Source organism: Heptranchias perlo, chromosome 12 (assembly GCF_035084215.1).
Source record: "Heptranchias perlo isolate sHepPer1 chromosome 12, sHepPer1.hap1, whole genome shotgun sequence".
NCBI lineage: Eukaryota > Metazoa > Chordata > Chondrichthyes > Hexanchiformes > Hexanchidae > Heptranchias > Heptranchias perlo.
This window is the reverse complement of record NC_090336.1, coordinates 73,848,061-73,869,284: the sequence shown is the minus strand read 5'-3', so window position 1 is coordinate 73,869,284 and position 21,224 is coordinate 73,848,061. Positions and strand designations below refer to the sequence as shown.

General features: G+C 52.2%; 1 protein-coding gene across 6 annotated transcripts in view; it reads left to right on the top strand.

The window, feature by feature from the left end:
• Positions 1-20,963, top strand: part of ampd3a (adenosine monophosphate deaminase 3a) — an 85,570-nt gene extending 64,607 nt beyond the window's left edge. For 5 of the 6 annotated variants that reach the window (XM_067994262.1, XM_067994261.1, XM_067994260.1 and 2 more), the window contains 5 exons: positions 5,117-5,280; positions 7,159-7,279; positions 13,082-13,255; positions 16,478-16,588; positions 20,205-20,963. In XM_067994262.1, the coding sequence (XP_067850363.1) occupies positions 5,117-5,280; positions 7,159-7,279; positions 13,082-13,255; positions 16,478-16,588; positions 20,205-20,381 (747 nt within the window). In that variant the 3' untranslated portion in view covers positions 20,382-20,963. The remainder of the gene's footprint in view (positions 1-5,116; positions 5,281-7,158; positions 7,280-13,081; positions 13,256-16,477; positions 16,589-20,204) is intronic. The other variant, XM_067994259.1, reaches the window with a different exon arrangement.
• The last annotated feature ends 261 nt before the right edge of the window (positions 20,964-21,224 follow it).

Here is a 21,224-nt window from a genome sequence, read left to right as displayed (position 1 = left end):
GAGGATGTAACTAGTAGAATCGATAAGGGAGAACCAGTGGATGTGGTGTATTTGGATTTTCAGAAGGCTTTCGATAAGGTCCCACACAGGAGGGTGGTAAACAAAGTTCGAGCACATGGAATTGGGGGGAATATACTGACATGGATTGAGAATTGGTTAACAGATAGTAAACGGAGAGTAGGAATAAACGGGTCTTTTTCCGGGTGGCAGGCAGTGACTAGTGGGGTACCGCAGGGATCAGTGCTTGGGCCCCAGCTATTCACAATATATATCAACGATTTGGACGAGGGGACCATATGTAATATTTCCAAGTTTGCTGATGACACAAAACTAGGTGGGAATGTGAGTTGTGAGGTGGATGCAAAGAGGCTTCATGGGGATATAGACAGGCTAAGTGAATGGGCAAGAACATGGCAGATGGAATATAATGTGGAAAAATGTGAAGTTATCCACTTTAGTAGGAAAAACAGAAATGCAGAGTTTTTGTTTTAAGTGGTGAGAGATTGGGAAATGTTGATGTTCAAAGGGACCTGGGTGTCCTTGTACATGAATCACTGAAAGCAAACATGCAGGTGCAGCAAGCAATTAGGAAGGCAAATGGTACGTTGGCCTTTATTACAAGAGGATTTGAGTACAGGAGTAAAGATGTCTTACTGCAATTATATAGAGCCTTGGTGAGACTGCACCTGGAGTATTGTGTGCAGTTTTGGTCTCCTTACCTAAGAAAGGATATACCTGCCATAGAGGGAGTGCAATGAAGGTTCACCAGACTGATTCCTGGGATGGCGGGATTGTTGATTGAGGAGAGATTGAGTAGACTAGGCCTGTATTCTCTAAGAGTTTAGAAGAATGAGAGGTGATCTCATTGAAACATACAGAATTCTTACAGGGTAGATGCAGGGAGGATGTTTCCCCTGGCTGGGGAGTCTAGAACCAGGGGGTCACAGTCTCAGAATAAGGGGTCGGCCATTTAGGACTGAGATGAGGAGAAATTTCTTCACTCAGAGGGTGGTGAATCTTTGGAATTCTCTACCCTAGAGGGCTGTGGAGGCTCAGTCATTGAGTATATTCAAAACAGAGATCGATAGATTTCTAGATATTAAAGGCATCAAGGGATATGGGGATGGTGCAGGGAAATGGGGTTGAGGTAGAAGATCAGCCATGATCCTATTGAATGGCGGAGCAGGCTCGAGGGGCCGGATGCTCCTATTTCTTATGTTCTTAACACAACCACTGCATCCACGTGGGACGGGAGGTGCTCACATTATAAATGCAAGGTCGTTCTTTCTATCTGTCAGAATCAGAGCAGCTAAATAGTCAGGGGACAACTGTGGGATTTGGGGTGGGGGGAGAAAGTTATTTACTTGTTTCAGGGTGCTTTATAATCCCAGGATCAAATAAAAAGAATAACTTTCTCCTGGGGTTTTAAAAATATCAGATACAGCAACTCAGCTTTTGATCCTTCTTCAGTGTTTCGGCTCAAACAAACAGCCTTAAACTGGTCAGTTTATTGCAATATTGTCAGACACTGATTCCTAAGGGAACCTCTCTCAAATCATAGACTCTTACAGCACTGAAGGAGGCCGTTCGGGCCATCGTGCCTGTGCCAGCCCTTTGAAGGATCTATCCAATTAGTCCCACTCCCCCCTGCTCTTTCCCCATAGCCCTGTAAAATTTCCTTTTCAAGTATTTATCCAATTCCCCTTTTGAAAGTTACTATTGAATCTGCTTCCACTGCCCTTTCAGGCAGCGCGTTCCAGATCAGAACAACTCGCTGCGTAAAAAAAATTCTCCTCATCTCCCCCTCTGGCTCTTTTTCCAATTATCTTAAATCTGCGTCCTCTGGTTACTGACCCTCCTGCCACTGGAAACACTTTCTCTCTATCTACTCCATCAAAACCCCTCATGATTTTGAACACCTCGATTAAATCTCCCCTTAACCTTCTCTGCTCCAAGGAGAACAATCCCAGCTTCTATAAATGGAACGTTCTATAAATGGTGTCATTGCAAGGGAGCGGGGGAGAATGTAACACATTGCAAAAGAAAAATGCAGGGAAACAAACCCCCATCCCCCCCCCCCCATTCCCATCCAGTAGTTGCACCAATGAACAAAGCTTCAGCTGCTGCCGGTGGTGGAGCTCAGTGACGGGGTCGAGTGACGGGGACGGGAATGTGTGACAGTGCCTTGGCCGGTTGAGTCTCGGGCGGCTTGAGATCATTGCTATTCCTGACTCGCTTTGCGAAGTCTAAGTTTCTCCGATCTTCAAAGATCTCGTCATTTGGAGCTCACTCAGGACTGACGCAATCAAAGGGGAAACACAGACTCTGTTACGAGTCATTCTGCACAGGGCTTGAACTGGACTCTTCAGACACTGCCTGTAACTGTTGTGTTCTATCCTTGAGTATCCAATTTACAGTTATTTTCTGATTAGTCTCCCTTCCTCTTCCTTGCCAGTATGGTGGGCAGGTCCCAGGTCTCCTTAAGCATTGATTTTATGGGAACATAGCAACAGGAGGAGGCCATTCAGCCCCTCAAGCCTGTTCCGCCATTCAATTATATCATGGCTCATCTATACTCCAACTCCATTTACCCGCCTTGGTTCCATAGCCCTTAATACCCAACAAATATCAATCAATATTAACTGGACCAGCCATATAAATACTGTGGCTATGAGAGCAGGTCAGAGGCTGGGTATTCTGCGGCGAGTGACTCACCTCCTGACTCCCCAAAGCCTTTCCACCATCTACAAGGCACAAGTCAGGAGTGTGATGGAATACTCTCCACTTGCCTGGATGAGTGCAGCTCCAACAACACTCAAGAAGCTCAACACCATCCAGGACAAAGCAGCCCGCTTGATTGGCACCCCATCCACCACCCTAAACATTCACTCCCTTCACCACCGGCGTACTGTGGCTGCAGTGTGTACCATCCACAGGATGCACTGCAGCAACTCGCCAAGGCTTCTTCGACAGCACCTCCCAAACCCGCGACCTCTACCACCTAGAAGGACAAGGGCAGCAGGCACATGGGAACAACACCACCTGCACGTTCCCCTCCAAGTCACACACCATCCCGACTTGGAAATATATCGCCATTCCTTCATCGTTGCTGGGTCAAAATCCTGGAACTCCCTTCCTAACAGCACTGTGGGAGAACCTTCACCACACGGACTGCAGAAGAAGGTTCATCATGACTTCCATACTTTTGTACTCTATGCCTCTATTTATAAAGCCCAGGATCCCGTATGCTTCTTTAACCGCTTTCTCAACCTGCCCTGTCGCCTTCAACGATTTGTGCACATATACCCCCAGATCTCTCCGTTCCTGTACCCCCTTTAGAGTTCAGTCCTTTAGTTTATATTGCCTCTCCTCGTTCTTCCTACCGAAATGTATCACTTCGCATTTTTCTGTGTTAAATTTCATCTGCCACGTGTCCGCCCATTCCACCAGCCTGTCTATATCCTCTTGAAGTCCATCACTATCCTCCTCACTGTTTACTACCCTTCCAAGTTTTGTGTCATCTGCAAATTTTGAAATTGTGCCCTGAACACCCAAGTCCAAGTCATTAATATATATCAAGAAAAGCAGTGGTCCCAGCACTGACCCCTGGGGAACACCACTGTACACCTCCCTCCAGTCCGAAAAACAACCGTTCACCACTACTCCCTGTTATTCTCATTTCACCAATTCTGTATCCATGCTGCCACTGCCCCCTTTATTCCATGGGCTTCAGTCTTGATGACAAGCCTATTATGCGGCACTTTATCAAACGCCTTTTGAAAGTCCATATACACCACATCAACCGCACTGTCCTCATCGACCCTCTCTGTTACCTCATCAAAAAACTCTATCAAGTTAGTTAAACACGATTTGCCTTTAACAAATCCGTGCTGGCTTTACCTAATCAATCCGCACTCGTCCAAGTGACTGTTAATTCTGTCCCGGATTATCGTTTCTAAAAGTTTCCCCACCACCGAGGTTAAACTGACTGGCCTGTAGTTGCTGGGTTTATCCTTACACCCTTTTTTGAACAAGGGTGTAACATTTGCAATTCTCCAGTCCTCTGGCACCACCCCCGTATCTACGGATGTTTGGAAGATTATGGCCAGTACCTCCGCAATTTCCATCCTTACTTCCCTCAGCAACCTAGGATGCATCCCATCCGGACCGGGTGACTTATCTACTTTAAGTACAGCCAGCCTTTCCAGTACCTCCTCTTTATCAATTTTTAGTCCGTCCAGTTTCTCAACTATACCTTCCTTTACTGAGACTCTGGCAGCATCTTCTTCCTTGGTAAAGACAGATGCAAAGTCCTCATTTAGTGCCTCGGCCATGCCCTCTGCCTCCATGAGTGGATCTCCTTTATGGTCCCTAATTGGCCCCACCCCTCCTCTTACTACCCGTTTACTGTTTACAGCCTGTAGAAGACTTTTGGATTCCCTTTTATGTTGGCCGCCAGTCTATTCTCAAACTCTCTCTTTGTCCCTCTTATTTCCTTTTTCACTTCCCCTCTGAACTTTCTACATTCAGCCTGGTTCTCACTTGTGTTATCAACCTGACATCTGTCATATGTCCCTTTTTTCCATTTCATCTTACTCTCTATCTCTTTCATCATCCAGGAATCTCTGGCTTTAGTTGCCCTCCCTTTCCCCCTCGTGGGAATGTGCCCAGACTGTACCCCAACCATCTCCTCCTTAAAGGCTGCCCACTGTACAATTACAGTTTTGCCTGCCAATCTTAGATTCCAATTTACCCCGGGCCAGACCCGTTCTCATCCCATTGAAATTGGCCCTCCTCCAATTGAGTATTTTTACTTTAGAGTGGTCCGTGTCCTTTTCCATAGCTATTCGAAACCTTATGATACTATGATCGCTGTTCCCTAAATGCTCCCCCACTGACACTTGCTCCACTTGGCCCGCCTCATTCCCCAGAACCAAGTCCAGGAATGCCTCCTTCCTCGATGGGCCGCAAACGTGCTGGTCAATGAGCCAGTGGGCCTGCGTCCTAACATTCCCTGAAATCGCCAAGATGCACCTCACTGGGGCGCGTTGCGCACTCTGCGCTGCCTTCGTGACCGGGAGTTTGCGCCGTCTGACTGGTCTGTTTTCTGTCGCAGGTGACGGGCTTTGACAGCGTGGACGATGAGTCCAAGCACAGCGCTCACATGTTCTCGATAAAGAGCCCAACTCCGGGGGAGTGGACGAGGGAACAGAACCCTCCGTACAGCTACTACCTGTACTACATGTACGCAAACATCATGGTGCTCAACAACCTGAGAAAGTAAGTATTCCCCCATCAACTCTGGCCCGGAACAGAGTGTACTCTCCCTCAGATGATCTTGTAACTACCTCACCCATTGTGGTGAGGGTAGTGCAGCTGATGTTGTGTACATCAATCTCTGGGACAATTCTAACGGGGGTTCAGGAACAGAGAGACCTGGGGGTGAACGTACACAAATCTTTGAAGCTGGCAGGACAAGTTGAGAAGGCTGTTAAAAAAGCATATGGGATCCTGGGCTTTATTAACAGAGGCGTAGGGTACAAAAGCAAGGAAGTGATGCTAAACCTTTATAAAACACTGGTTAGGCCTCAGCCGGAGTACTGTGTCCAAATCTGGGCACCGCACTTTAGGAAGGATGTCAAGGCCTTAGAGAGGGTGCAGAGGAGAAGCTGGGATTGTTCTCCTTAGAGCAGAGAAGGTTAAGGGGAGATTTAATCGAGGTGTTCAAAATCACGAAGGGTTTTGAGAGAGTAAATAAGGAGAAACTATTTCCAGTGACAGAAGGGTTGGTAACCAGAGATGACAGATTAGGTAATTGGAGAAGAGCCAGAGATTCCTATGTTCCTGTGAGATGAGGAGAATTTATTTTACGCAGCGAGTTGTTCTGATCTGGAACGCGCTGCCTGAAAGGGCGGTGGAAGCAGATTCAATAATAACTTTCAAAAGGGAATTGGATAAATACTTGAAGGGGAGAAAATTTGCAGGGCTCTGGGGGAAAGAGCAGGGGGGAGTGGGACTGATTGGATAGATCTTTCAAAGAGCCAGCACAGGCACAATGGGCCGAACGGCCTCATTCTGTTCTGTATCATTCACTTCTTCTGACCCAGATCTGTCTTCATCAACTCTACAAGTCGCAGGTCAGCGTGCGGGGTCGCAGGTCAGCGTGCGGGGTCGCAGGTCAGTGTGTTGTTTAAAGATTCCAGCTCATTGATTCAGGAAGCATTTTCACCGGAGGGTGATCGCGTTCAGCCGAGGGAAGGAAAATGAGCAAAAGAGATGGGACACTTCAGTCCCAGGGTGACCCACCGAGCTCACCCACTGGGGTCATTTATAACTGGGCGGGGGGGGGCGGAGTGGAGACCGTGTTCGGGACGGGCTGGGGTGCAGACGGGAGAGAGACCCCCGCAGGGAACTCAGCGTGAGGCCCGGGTCGTTCTAACTCCTGGTGCACGTACCCTGTGACCCCCCCCCCCCATCCCCATACGAACCCTGTGACCCCCCCCAATAGGGACCCTGTGACCCACCCCCCAATACGGACCCTGTGACCCTCCCCAATAGGGACCCTGTGACCCACCCCCCCAATAGGGACCCTGTGACCCACCCCCCAATACAGACCCTGTGACCCCCCCCCCAATACAGACCCTGTGACCCCCCCCCAATACGGACCCTGTGACCGCCCCCAGTACGGACCCTGTGACCCCCCCCCCAATACGGACCCTGTGACCCCCCCCCCATAGGGACCCTGTGACCCCCCCCCCAATACGGACCCTGTGACCCCCCCCCAAATATGGACCCTGTGACCCCCAATACGGACCCTGTGACCCCCCCCCCAATACGGACCCTGTGACCCCCCCCCCAATACGGACCCTGTGACCCCCCCCCAAATATGGACCCTGTGACCCCCAATACGGACCCTGTGACCCCCCCCTCCAATACGGACCCTGTGACCCCCCCCCAATACAGACCCTGTGACCCCCCCCCAAATATGGACCCTGTGACCCCCAATACGGACCCTGTGACCCCCCCCTCCAATACGGACCCTGTGACCCCCCCAATACGGACCCTGTGACCCCCCCCTCCAATACGGACCCTGTGACCCCCCCAATACGGACCCTATGACCCCCCCTCCCGACACTGATGGTCTGGTTTGTTTTTCAGGGAGCGAGGTTTGAGCACATTCCAATTCCGGCCTCACTGTGGGGAGGCCGGGTCAATCACTCATTTGGTTTCAGCCTTTCTAACGGCGGACAACATTTCACATGGACTGAATCTGAAGAAGGTACGAACACACGCAGCAAACAGCACGGAATGATCGACCACAAGAGGGCTGTGAAAATCAGCCCCCGCTCATCAACATCACAGCACCTCACTTCAAACCAGTCAGCCGTGGCTCAGTGGGAGCAACTCTCGCCTCTGAGTCAGACGATTGTGAGTTCGAGTCCCACTCCACAGACTTGAGCACATAATCCTGGCCGACATTGAATACTGAGGGAGCGCCGCACTGTCGGAGGGTCGGTACTGAGGGAGCGCTGCACTGTCGGAGGGTCAGTACTGAGGGAGCGCCGCACTGTCGGAGGGTCGGTACTGAGGGAGCGCTGCACTGTCGGAGGGTCAGTACTGAGGGAGCGCTGCACTGTCGGAGGGTCGGTACTGAGGGAGCGCCGCACTGTCGGAGTGTCAGTACTGAGGGAGCGCCGCACTGTCGGAGGGGCAGTACTGAGGGAGCGTCGCACTGTCGGAGGGTCAGTACTGAGGGAGCGCCGCGCTGTCGGAGGGTCAGTACTGAGGGAGTGCTGCACTGTCGGAGGGTCAGTATTGAGGGAGTGCTGCACTGTCGGAGGGTCAGAACTGTTGGAGCACCGCACTGTCGGAGGGTCAGTACTGAGGGAGCACCGCACTGTTGGAGGGTCAGTACTGAGGGAGTGCTGCACTGTCGGAGGGTCAGTACTGAGGGAGCGCTGCACTGTCGGAGGGTCAGTACTGAGGGAGCGCTGCACTGTCGGAGGGTCAGTACCGACGGAGTGCTGCACTGTCGGAGGGTCAGTACCGAGGGAGCGCCGCACTGTCGGAGGATCAGTACTGAGGGAGTGCCGCACTGTCGGAGGGTCGGTACTGAGGGAGCGCTGCACTGTCGGAGGGTCAGTACTGAGGGAGCGCCGCACTGTCGGAGGGTCAGTACTGATGGAGCGCTGCACTGTCGGAGGGTCAGTACTGAGGGAGCGTCGCACTGTCGGAGGGTCAGTACTGAGGGAGCGCCGCACTGTTGGAGGGTCAGTACTGAGGGAGTGCTGCACTGTCGGAGGGTCAGTACTGAGGGAGCGCCGCACTGTCGGAGGGTCAGTACTGAGGGAGCGCCGCACTGTCGGAGGGTCAGTACTGAGGGAGTGCTGCACTGTCGGAGGGTCAGTACTGAGGGAGTGCTGCACTGTCGGAGGGTCAGTACTGAGGGAGCGCTGCACTGTCGGAGGGTCAGTACTGAGGGAGCACTGCACTGTCAGAGGGTCGGTACTGAGGGAGCGCCGCGCTGTCGGAGGGTCAGTACTGAGGGAGCGCTGCACTGTCGGAGGGTCAGTACTGAGGGAGCACCGCACTGTCGGAGGGTCAGTACTGAGGGAGTGCTGCACCGTCGGAGGGTCAGTATTGAGGGAGCGCTGCACTGTTGGAGGGTCAGTACTGAGGGAGTGCCGCACTGTCGGAGGGTCAGTACTGAGGGAGTGCAGCACTGTCGGAGGGTCAGTACTGAGGGAGTGCTGCACTGTCGGAGGGTCAGTACTGAGGGAGCACCGCACTGTCGGAGGGTCAGTACTGAGGGAGTGCAGCACTGTCGGAGGGTCAGTGCTGAGGGAGGGTCAGTACGGAGGGAGTGCCGCACTGTCGGAGGGTCAGTACTGAGGGAGAGCTGCACTGTCGGAGGGTCAGTATTGAGGGAGTGCTTCACTGTCGGAGGGTCAGTATTGAGGGAGTGCCGCACCGTCGGAGGGTCAGTACCGAGGGAGCACCGCACTGTCAGAGGGTCAGTATTGAGGGAGTGCTGCACTGTCGGAGGGTCAGTACTGAGGGAGCGCTGCACTGTCGGAGGGTCAGTACTGAGGGAGCGCCGCACTGTCGGAGGTGCCGTCTTTCGGATGAGACGTTAAACTGAGGCCCCATCTGCCCCTCTCAGGTGGATGTAAAAGATCCCACGGCCACTATTTCAAAGAGCAGGGGGGAGTTCTCCCCCTTGTCCTGGGGCCAATATTTATCCCTCAACCAACATCACTAAAAAATATTATTTGGTCATGTCTCACATTGCTGTTTGTGGGATCTTGCTGTCTGACTAACTTCAAAAGTATTTCATTGGCTGTAAAACGCTTTGGGATGTCCTGAGGTTGTGAAAGGCGCTATATAAATGCAAGTTCGTTCGATCAAGCTGTCCTTTTTTATGTTTCAACAATTCAAACTCTGATCATTCAGACTTAGTAATCCTGCCAGAAAGTTATTTGTGTGAGTTGTATTGCACAAACCCGGCAGGGCCCAGCGTCTGTCCCCTGTTTGTGTTGTTCTCAGTTAGAACAATACTTTTGGCTTTGGTTGCCTTGGGCTCGAGAACAAGTTCTCACAGCACCAGGAACTGCTGCACAGAAATGTGACCGTGTGTCAGGGAGGGGGTGTGCGCTCGTGTCGGGGTGTGTGTGTCGGGGTGGGGTGTACACCTGTGTGCGTGTCAGGGGGTGTCTGTATCGGGGTGTCTGTGTGACTGTCGGGTGGGGATTAAGATCAGGTCGGGCTCTCCATGGTCGAATAGCTCGTGGACACTCGCCGGACTCATGTCGCCAATCGGGTAGCAGTTCCCAACAAGAGTCAGCACCCCCAGGACAGGAGAATATTGGGGACAATGTCATCAGCTCTCGAGCGCAGCCGATCAGAATAAACGACCTGCCCCTTTCACTCGAGTGACCTTCATTTAAAGCCAGTCCAGGAATGGAATCTGGCAGAGCCAGTCTGAACGTTGTTCAGGATCCAGAATGAAATGAGATCAGTTAACATCCAATCCAGTTCCAAGTGGGCAAGAGTTCAAAACAGCACTTGGTAATTGGATATTCATCTGCAAACCTCAAACGAGTGTTCTGTTTGGGGACTGGACATTTCAAACTGCTGTAAGCAGCAGCTGCTCTTCGTAACATGGATTGGAGGTAGATTTGCCCTCAGTGTTTGACATTGTCCTTCGATGTAATAAGGAATGTGATTCACTCTTCAGAATCATTACCTTCAGTTTATGAGACACAAAGAGAGAACTTCCATTTATGTTGCATCTTTCACGTCCTTGGGATGTCCCAAACTTCTTCACAGACAATGAATTAACTTTTTAAGTTGTTACGTAGGCAAACGCAGCAGCCATGGTGCATACGGGAAGATCCCACAAACAGCAAAGGGACGAATCAGCAGTTAATCTGTGTTTGGTGCTTTTGGTTGAGAGAGGAATGTTGGCCGGGACACCAGTGCAGCACTGAGGGAGCGCCGCACTGTCGGAGGGTCAGTGCTGAGGGAGCGCCGCGCTGTCGGAGGGTCGGTACTGAGGGAGTGCCGCACTGTCGGAGGGTCAGTACTGAGGGAGTGCCGCACTGTCGGAGGGTTGGTACTGAGGGAGCGCCGCACTGTGGGAGGGTCAGTACTGAGGGAGCGCCGCACTGTCGGAGGGTCGGTACTGAGGGAGCGCCGCACTGTCGGAGGGTCGGTACTGAGGGAGTGCCGCACTGTCGGAGGGTTGGTACTGAGGGAGCGCCGCACTGTGGGAGGGTCAGTACTGAGGGAGCGCCGCACTGTCGGAGGGTCGGTACTGAGGGAGCGCCGCACTGTCGGAGGGTCGGTACTGAGGGAGCGCCGCACTGTCGGAGGGTCGGTGCTGAGGGAGCGCCGCACTGTCGGAGGGTCAGTACTGAGGGAGCGCCGCACTGTCGGTACTGAGGGAGCGCCGCACTGTCGGAGGGTCGGTACTGAGGGAGCGCCGCACTGTCCGAGGGTCGGTACTGAGGGAGCGCCGCACTGTCCGAGGGTCGGCGCTGAGGGAGCGCCGTGCCGTCGGAAGGTCAGTACTGAGGGAGGGCCGCACTGTCGGAGGGTCAGTACTGAGGGAGCGCCGCACTGTCGGAGGGGCAGCACTGAGGGAGCGCTGCACCGTCGGAGGGTCGGTACTGAGGGAGCGCCGCACTGTCGGAGGGTCAGTACTGAGGGAGCACCGCACTGTCGGAGGGTCGGTACTGAGGGAGCGCCGCGCTGTCGGAGGGTCAGTACTGAGGGAGCGCCGCACCGTCGGAGGGTCAGTACTGAGGGAGCGCCGCACTGTCGGAGGGTCAGTACTGAGGGAGCGCCGCACTGTCGGAGGGTCAGTACTGAGGGAGCGCCGCACTGTCGGAGGGGCGGCACTGAGGGAGCGCCGCACCGTCGGAGGGTCGGTACTGAGGGAGCGCCGCACTGTCGGAGGGTCGGTACTGAGGGAGCACCGCACTGTCGGAGGGTCGGTACTGAGGGAGCGCCGCGCCGTCGGAGGGTCGGTACTGAGGGAGCGCCGCACCGTCGGAGGGTCGGTACTGAGGGAGCGCCGCACCGTCGGAGGGTCGGTACTGAGGGAGCGCCGCACTGTCGGAGGGTCGGTACTGAGGGAGCGCCGCACTGTCGGAGGGTCGGTCCTGAGGGAGCACCGCACTGTCGGAGGGTCGGTACTGAGGGAGCACCGCACTGTCGGAGGGTCGGTACTGAGGGAGCGCCGCGCTGTCGGAGGGTCAGTACTGAGGGAGCGCCGCACCGTCGGAGGGTCGGTACTGAGGGAGCGCCGCACTGTCGGTACTGAGGGAGCGCCGCACTGTCGGAGGGTCGGTACAGAGGGAGCGCCGCACTGTCCGAGGGTCGGTACTGAGGGAGCGCCGCACCGTCGGAGGGTCGGTACTGAGGGAGCGCCGCACCGTCGGAGGGTCGGTACTGAGGGAGCGCCGCACCGTCGGAGGGTCGGTACTGAGGGAGCGCCGCACTGTCGGAGGGTCAGTACTGAGGGAGCACCGCACTGTCGGAGGGTCGGTACTGAGGGAGCGCCGCGCTGTCGGAGGGTCAGTACTGAGGGAGCGCCGCACCGTCGGAGGGTCGGTACTGAGGGAGCGCCGCACCGTCGGAGGGTCGGTACTGAGGGAGCGCCGCACTGTCGGAGGGTCGGTACTGAGGGAGCGCCGCACTGTCGGAGGGTCGGTCCTGAGGGAGCACCGCACTGTCGGAGGGTCGGTACTGAGGGAGCACCGCACTGTCGGAGGGTCGGTACTGAGGGAGCGCCGCGCTGTCGGAGGGTCGGTACTGAGGGAGCGCCGCACCGTCGGAGGGTCGGTACTGAGGGAGCGCCGCACTGTCGGTACTGAGGGAGCGCCGCACTGTCGGAGGGTCGGTACTGAGGGAGCGCCGCACTGTCCGAGGGTCGGCGCTGAGGGAGCGCCGTGCCGTCGGAGGGTCAGTACTGAGGGAGGGCCGCGCTGTCGGAGGGTCAGTACTGAGGGAGCGCCGCACTGTCGGAGGGTCAGTACTGAGGGAGCGCCGCACTGTCGGAGGGTCAGTACTGAGGGAGCGCCGCACCGTCGGAGGGTCGGTACTGAGGGAGCGCCGCACCGTCGGAGGGTCGGTACTGAGGGAGCGCCGCACCGTCGGAGGGGCAGTACTGAGGGAGTGCTGCACTGTCGGAGGGTCGGCACTGAGGGAGCGCCGCACTGTCGGAGGGTCAGTACTGAGGGAGCGCTGCACTGTCGGAGGGTCGGCACTGAGGGAGCGCCGCACTGTCTAGTGAGACTCTTCACCGGGAGTGGAATGTACAGTTTCATGGCTCTGTGCGATGGTGTAAAACACGTAATAGCGAATCGGCAGCCCGTTTTACATCTCTGTTAAAATCAACGCGCTGCCGATTCGCTATTACAGTTTCACAAAAAAATCAAGATCCAGTCCACTGAGTTTGGGTCTTGTGATGTACATTTATTTATTCAATGCAGTGCTGGTTTTATTTGTATTCAATAAGAAAGGATGCCTGATTGTCCGATAAAAGACTCTTCCGTGTGTGTTTTCAAATTCACAGAGCCCAGTTCTTCAGTATCTCTACTACCTGGCCCAGGTCCCCATCGCCATGTCCCCGCTGAGCAACAACAGCCTTTTCCTGGAATACTCTAAAAACCCACTCCGGGAGTTCCTGCACAAGGGCCTCAAGGTCTCTCTCTCCACCGACGACCCCATGCAGTTCCATTACACGAAGGTGGGTGCTTCGAAGTGCCGGGTGATGCTGATAGGGACACCGGAGGCGTCTTTTTCTGCCTTGTGCGGAGTCTTGCCCATTTGGTCTGTGCCTGCCAACGCAGCCCACGATTGCCCCGCATCGCGTGACCGAGGGGTGAAGGTCACTGCCAGAAGTGCAAACTCAAAACAATCTTTTTAAAAAAATTATTCGTTCACGGGATGTGGGCGTCGCTGGCGAGGCTGGCATTTATCGCCCATCCCTAATATTGCCCTTGAGAAGGTGGTGGTGAGCCGCCTTCTTGAACAACTGAGTGGCTCGCTGGGCCATTTCAGAGGGCGAGTTAAGAATCAACCACATTGCTGTGGGTCTGGAGTCACATACGGGCCGGAGCGGGTAAGGACGGCAGGTTTCCTTCCCTAAAGGGCATGAGTGGACCAGATGGGTTTTTATGACAATCCGGTCGTTTCATGGCCACCATTACTGATACTAGTATTTTATTCCAGATTTTATTTAATTAATTGAATTTAAATTTGCCAGCTGCCGTGGCGGGATTTGAACTCATGACTGCAGAATATTAGTCCAGGTCTCTGGATTACTAGTCCAGTAACATAACCGCTATGCTACCATGTAAAATTAGTCTTCGAATACTACATAAGTCACTGGTTCAGTTACATGTCCCTGCGCTATTCCCAGACATGAACTGTTTGCAATTACACTTTAAAACCATTTTCACAAACATATCCGAGCGATACCCGTTCCTACATGGTTAAATTATGAGCACAGGTGGCGTAAACTTGGTTTGTATTCCCTTGAGTTTAGAAGATTGAGGACTGATCTAATCAAGATGTTTAAAATGTTAAAAGGATTTGATAGGAACATCGGAACAGGAGTAAGGCCATTCAGCCCCTCGTGCCTGCTCCGCCATTTGATAAGATCATGGCTGATCTGTGATCTAACTCCATATACCTGCCTTTGGCCCATATCCCTTAATACCTTTGGTTGCCAAAAAGCTATCTCTCTCAGATTTACATTCAACAATTGAGCTAGTATCAATTGCCGTTTGCGGAAGAGAGTTCCAAACTTCTACCACCCTTTGTGTGTAGAAATGTTTTCTAATCTCGCTCCTGAAAGGTCTGGCTCTAATTTTTAGACTGTGCCCCCTACTCCTAGAATCCCCAACCAGCGGAAATAGTTTCTCTCTATCCACCCTATCTGTTCCCCTTAATATCTTATAAACTTTAATCAGATCACCCCTTAACCTTCTAAACTCTAGAGAATACAACCCCAATTTGTGTAATCTCTCCTCGTAACTTAACCCTTGAAGTCCGGGTATCATTCTAGTAAACCTACGCTGCACTCCCTCCAAGGCCAATATGTCCTTCCGAAGGTGCGGTGCCCAGAACTGCTCACAGTACTCCAGGTGCGATCTAACCAGGGTTTTGTATAGCTGCAGCATAACTTCTGCCCCCTTGTACTCCAGTCCTCGAGATATAAAGGCCAGCATTCCATTAGCCTTATTGATTATTTTCTGCACCTGTTTATGACACTTCAATGATCTATGTACCTGAACCCCTAAGTCCCTTTGGACATCCACTGTTTTTAATGTTTTACCATTTAGAAAGTACCCTGTTCTATCCTTTTTTGATCTAAAGTGGATGACCTCACATTTGTCTACATTGAATTCCATTTGCCACAGTTTTGCCCATTCACCTAATCTATCAATATCGCTTTGTAATTTTATGTTTTCATCTACACTGCTTACAATGCCACCAATCTTTGTGTCATCGGCAAACCTAGATATGAGACTTTCTATGCCTTCATCTAAGTCGTTAATAAATATTGTCAATAATTGAGGCCCCAAGACAGATCCCTGCGGGACTCCACTTGTCACATCCTGCCAATGTGAGTACCTTCCCATTATCCCCACTCTCTGTCGCCTTTCGCTCAGCCAACTTCCTAACCAAGTCCGTGCTTTTCCCTCGATTCCATGGGCTTCTGTCTTAGCTAACAGTCTCTTATGTGGGACCTTATTAAATGCCTTCTGGAAGTCCATATAGGGTAGATAGAGAGAAACTATTTCCTCTGGTGGGGGGAGTCCAGACCAAGGGGGCATAACCGTAAAATTCGAGCCAGGCCGTTCAGGGGTGATGTCAGGAAGCACTTCTTCACACAAAGGGGGGTGGAAATCTGGAACCCACTCCTCCAATAGGCTGTGGATGCTGGGGTTCAGTTGGAGCTTTCAAGACTGAGGTTGAAAGATTTGTGTTGGGTAAGGGGATCAAGGGAGGTGCAGATAAGCCAATGATATGATAGAACAGGAGCAGCTATGCCAGCCTGCTAAATACAGCAAGTTGTGCCCATCGGCCCCATGTTCCCCTGGCACGTGGCGCTGCCCTGAGAGACGGGAGTGTGGGGCAGGTGGCCTCCAGCCATGACCTGGACCCTCTATATTCACCCCACACCCCCACGAACTGGAAAAGTTTGGCCGTGCTTATCGGCCCCCAGATCCGGGCACCTTGGGCTAGAGCTGCATGTCCTGGCAGGGGTTCCATCATTAACTTACGTGATCCACCTTTGACCCTACCGACCTGTGGGGTCAGTGCCGGAGGTCACTGTCGGTTGGGTTCTGCTCTTTTCGCCAGGATCAAAGGTTTGTGCTTTTAATAAAAGTCTCACACTGTATCACGCGGCTGTACATTTGATGGGGTATAGAACAGCAGCAGAAATTAATTCCCAAATTTACAGCGTTAATTAAATGCACCTTTTATTCAGATTATAATTCAATTTAATTTAAAAAAAACATGTTCAGGATGTGGGCGTCGCTGGCGAGGCCGGCATTTATTGCCCATCCCTAATTGCCCTCGAGAAGGTGGTGGTGAGCCGCCTTCTTGAACCGCTGCAGTCCGTGTGGTGAAGGTTCTCCCACAGTGCTGTTAGGAAGGGAGCTCCAGGATTTTGACCCAGCGACGATGAAGGAACGGCCGATATATTCCCAAGTCGGGATGGTGTGTGACTCGGAGGGGGACGTGCAGGTGGTGTTGTTCCCATGCGCCCGCTGCCCTTGTCCTTCCAGGTGGTGGAGGTCGCGGGTTCGGGAGGTGCTGTCGAAGAAGCCTTGGCGCTCAAACCCTATTAAAGGTTCTTACAAGGACAGTACCAGTCAGTTTTGTTTCTGGCCTGTGTCGTGATGCTGCTTGTGGTTTGAGATGGGCACTAATGAACTGCTCTGTCCTGATGCAGGAGGCACTAATGGAGGAATACGCAATAGCTGCTCAGGTCTGGAAACTCAGCACCTGTGACCAGTGTGAGATAGCAAGAAACAGCGTGCTGCAAAGTGGTTTGTCTCATAAGGTAAAGTTCAGCGAACAGAATGTTTGTCCCTCCACCCTCCTAAGGACTCAGTACTCTCAACCAACGGTGGCTTTGCTCTCGTGCCTCCTCCGCCTCTCCGTCCCCTTCCACGGAGATGCTACGCAATCGTAAATCCGGCGGGAGTGTGACGGAAAAGCCGGGAACGAGGCTGGGGCTCCCAATATGCTGCAGGGAGTGGGCATTGTGACTTTTAGTGCCCCCCGCCCGCCTTTCCTCGCACCGAGTCCCGTTCTCCCATCACCCCCCCCACTGTGCTCGCTGACCGACATCGGCTCCCGGTCCGGGAACGCCTCGATTTTAAAATTCTCATCCTTGTGTTCAAATCCCCTCCGCGGCCTCGCTCCTCCCGATCTCTGTAACCCCCTCCAGCCCTGCAACCCTCCGGGATCTCTGCGCTCCTCCAATTCTGGCCTCTTGCGCATCCCTGATTTTCATCGCTCCACCATTGGCGGCCGTGCCTTCAGCTGCCTGGGCTCCAAGCTCTGGAATTCCCTCCCTAAACCTCTCCGCCTCTCTCTCCTTTTAAGATGCTCCTTAAAACTTACCTCTTTAATCAAGTTTTTAGTTACCTGTCCTTAAATCTTGTGGCTTGGAGTCAAATTTTGTTTGATGACGCTCCTGTGAAATGCCTTGGGACATTTTACTACATTAAAGGCGCTACATAAATGCAAGTTGTTGTACAAAAGGCAAACTTTTGGCATCTTTTTGGGGGAAGATGCCCTCCACTGCGTTTTGCAGCATCCCCCCCCATGTGTCGAGTGCCCGACTGGAATATTAAAGTTGAGGGAACCTCCTCCTTACCCCTAGGGTGCCCACTGCAGACGCGGAGTGAGGTGTACAAAATTATGAGGGGCACAGATAGGATGGATACTAAGGAGCTTTTTCCCTTCGTTGAGGGTACTATAACAAGGGGACATAGATTCAAGGTAAAAGGCGGGAGGTTTAGAGGGGATTTGAGAAAGAACTTTTTCACCCAGAGGGTGGTTGGAGTCTGGAACTCACTGCCTGAAAGGGTTGTGGAGGCAGGAACCCTCACAACATTCAAGAAGCATTTGGATGAGCACTTGAAATGCCATAGCATACAAGGCTACGGACCAAATGCTGGAATATGAGATTAGAGTAGACAGGGCTGATGGCCGGCGCGGACACGATGGGCCGAAGGGCCTCTATCCGTGCTGTATAACTCTATGACTCTATGATATATTTCCAAGTCGGGATGGTGTGTGACTTGGAGGGGAACGTGCAGGTGATGTTGTTCCCATGTGCCTGCTGCACTTGTCCTTCTAGGTGGTACAGGTCACGGGTTTGGGAGGTGCTGTCAAAGAAGCCTTGGCGAGTTGCTGCAGTGCATCCTGTGGATGGTACACACTGCAGCCACCGTGCGCCAGTGGTGAAGGGAGTGAATGTTTAGGGTGGTGGATGGGGTGCCAATCAAGCGGGCTGCTTTGTCCTGGATGGTGTTGAGCTTCTTGAGTGTTGTTGGAGCTGCACTCATCCAGGCAAGTGGAGAGTATTCCATCACACTCCTGACTTGTGCCTTGTAGATGGTGGAAAGGCTTTGGGGAGTCAGGAGGTGAGTCTCTCGCCGCAGAATACCCAGCCTCTGACCTGCTCTTGTAGCCACAGTATTTATATGGCTGGTCCAGTTAAGTTTCTGGTCAATGGTGACCCCCATGAGTGCTACCCATTGATCCAAGGTGGACAGGATGACTTGTCCTTTCCATTGCATTTACTGCGCCACCAAATTCTGCGCATTGTAGAAGCTGGTTCTGTCCCTCTGTTGCATTGAGAGAACATTCACAAGGTGCCAAGACTTCCTTCCACTGGAGAATGTTCTTTCCATTACAATCTGCACTTTTCTCTACGCAGAGCTGAGAATCAATATCATCGGAGACAGTATTACAAACAGTAAAGAATTAGTGCTTTTTAAACTTCTATCTGTACAACCATTGGAATCGATCACTGGAAGCACATTAAGAGATTAATGCTGAGAGATTCACTCGAGCTCTGATTGCAACACCTCGTGCAAATCAGTCGATACAAAGTGAAGGTTAAACCTGCAGCTTTAGTCATACCGAGGGTTTACAAGTCAGGTATGGACGTGACTTGCAGTTTTGGTTGTCGGCTGAGGAAGAATATGCAGAATAAACAGTCAGTGCATCAACGCGCTCGATTAAGAAAGGGGTTAGTGATTCTCCTCACTGAACAGAGGGTAATATTTCCATGCTGCTTCCGGCATAATTTCAGTGCGTGATCAGGGCAAGTAGATTGCACTGTCGGAGGTGCCGTCTTTCGGATGAGACGTTAACCGAGCCCCCCCCCGTCTACCCTCTCAGGTGGACGTGAAAGATCCAGTGTCTAGGGGCCAATATTTATCCCTCAACCAACATCACTAAAAACAGATTATCCGGTCACTTCTCTCATTGCTGTTTGTGGGAGCTTGCTGTGCACAAATTGGCTGCGTGTTTCCTACATTATAACGACTACATTTCAAAAAGTACTTCATTGGCTGTAAAGCTCTTTAGGACGTCCCGAAGTAGTGAAAGGCACTGTATAAATACAAGTTCTTTCTCTTTTTAAGAGTAGGCGGATGAGTTTTGTAGCAATTTATTGTTCTTTTGCTGTTTTGCCTCCACAGACCGGGACTTGTTTCTCACTGATTCTGCGGCTGCTAGGAGATTTTCATCTCCACCCTCACCTCTTTTTTCTCCCCCACTCCCCCCCTCAAATACGGACGGGGCCGAGGGGGATTTGCTGCAGACTCCAACGAAGCTGCCACCTGCTCCGTTAGTGCCTGCAACGAAGGTAAAACATCCCTCGTGCTGCACAAACAAGAGCTGCAGACCAGCGCCTGCCGCAAGTCCTCAGAGCCCGAATGGTGGCGTGGTGTTCCTCCTGCGTCCTTCTTTCCGAGTACCCATGGGGGTCCCATCGACTCTGAAGCTTCTGCTGGGAAAGTGGCACATCCTCACCCACCTCCCAGGCTCTCTGATGCTCTGTCAATGACGGAACCGCATAGCCCATCGTGCCTTGCTGGCTCTTTGAAAGGGCTGTCCAATTAGTCCCACTCCCCCCCTGCTCTTTCCTCAGAGCCCTGTGAATTCTCCTTTTCAAGTATTTATCCAATTCCCTCTTGAAAGTTATTATTGAATCTGCTTCCACCGCCCTTTCAGGCAGCGCATTCCAGATCGTCACAACTCGCTGCATAAAAGAATATTCTCCCCGTCTCCCCGGTGTCACGTCCTCACTAACGCTATCTACTCCCCCCACCCCACCCCGGGTGAAAATATCTGAGCGTGTGAGGGTGACGGAGGGGTGGGCGAGTGAGCAGGGAACGAAGCAGAGGTACACAGGGCCGGTGGTCCCTGCAGGAACTCACAGGTGGGCACGAGTCTGAATTCACCTCCTCCATCGTCATCCTCCTTGGCTGCGTCTTCATCGCTCCCCCAAGGAGGTAGTTGTGTCTCTGATCCTCCTCCTCCTCCTCTTGCTCTCCCCTGAATGAGCTGTGTAGCTGGAGTGAAAGTCGTCAGTGCAGCCAATAAAGACGGGTGAAGAGCCCAGCTGATACGCCTGCCTTTATTTCACTTCAAAGGAGAAGCAGCACTTCTTGGGGGCGAACTACTTAAAGGACGGGCCGGAAGGGAATGATATCCGTAAGACGAACGTCGCTCAGATCCGGATGGCGTTTCGGTACGAGACACTCCGCAACGAGCTCTCCTTCCTGGTGGACGCCGTGAAGTCGACAGAGATTAACATGCCCTTAGATTAGCGGTGGGCTCGTGTCGACACACTCGCAGGGACACGCACAACGGCATCGGGTAATCAACCATACCATCCCATTATAATCCACTTCAAAATGGACTTAGATACCGGGGCTGGTGCATGCCCAGAAAAGCACAGCTGCCGTTTGATTAAATTCTTAACAGCTAACCGTGAGATTATTGCATGTATTTCAACCTATAGTTAGCCTGACACTTACATATATTTTAACTCAAAATAGATTTTAAAAAAAATAATCCTAGTGCAGAAATTACTGTGAATATATATATATATATATATAATATAGTACATTAGTGTATAAAGTGTACAGTACACTATTTAAATTAAACCTGGAAAGATTATTTGTAGTACTAATCGAGCCAGGTGATGTTACTTTATCCCCCTAGTCACCCAGGACTAATGTCATAAGTGTTTTGGCAATAAGTTCTAGAATTTTGTTATTTTTATATAAAACTGCTTTATTGATGTGTCTATTCTATGTACGTTATATCTCCCATATGTACATGTAATACACTGAGGAGTGAAACGGTTGTGAGTAAAACCATACAATAAAGGTGCCAGCCCAAACCGAGCTCCCATCAGGCAAACTGGCTTTTGTTCAATAGAGGCATTTGTGCTTGTGCACTAATTCACGTTCGGTCACGAGTACAAATACCTGCTGAGATAGGAGGACTGCTCACTTTGATTTGTTCAAACTAATCAGGTGTCAACCGTGGCGCAGTGGGTCAGAACCGTCGTGGGTCCAAGTCCCACTCCAGAAACTTGAGCGCATAATCTAGGCTGACATTTCAGTGCCGTACTCAGGGATTAGGGTACCTGGCTACAGCAGAGG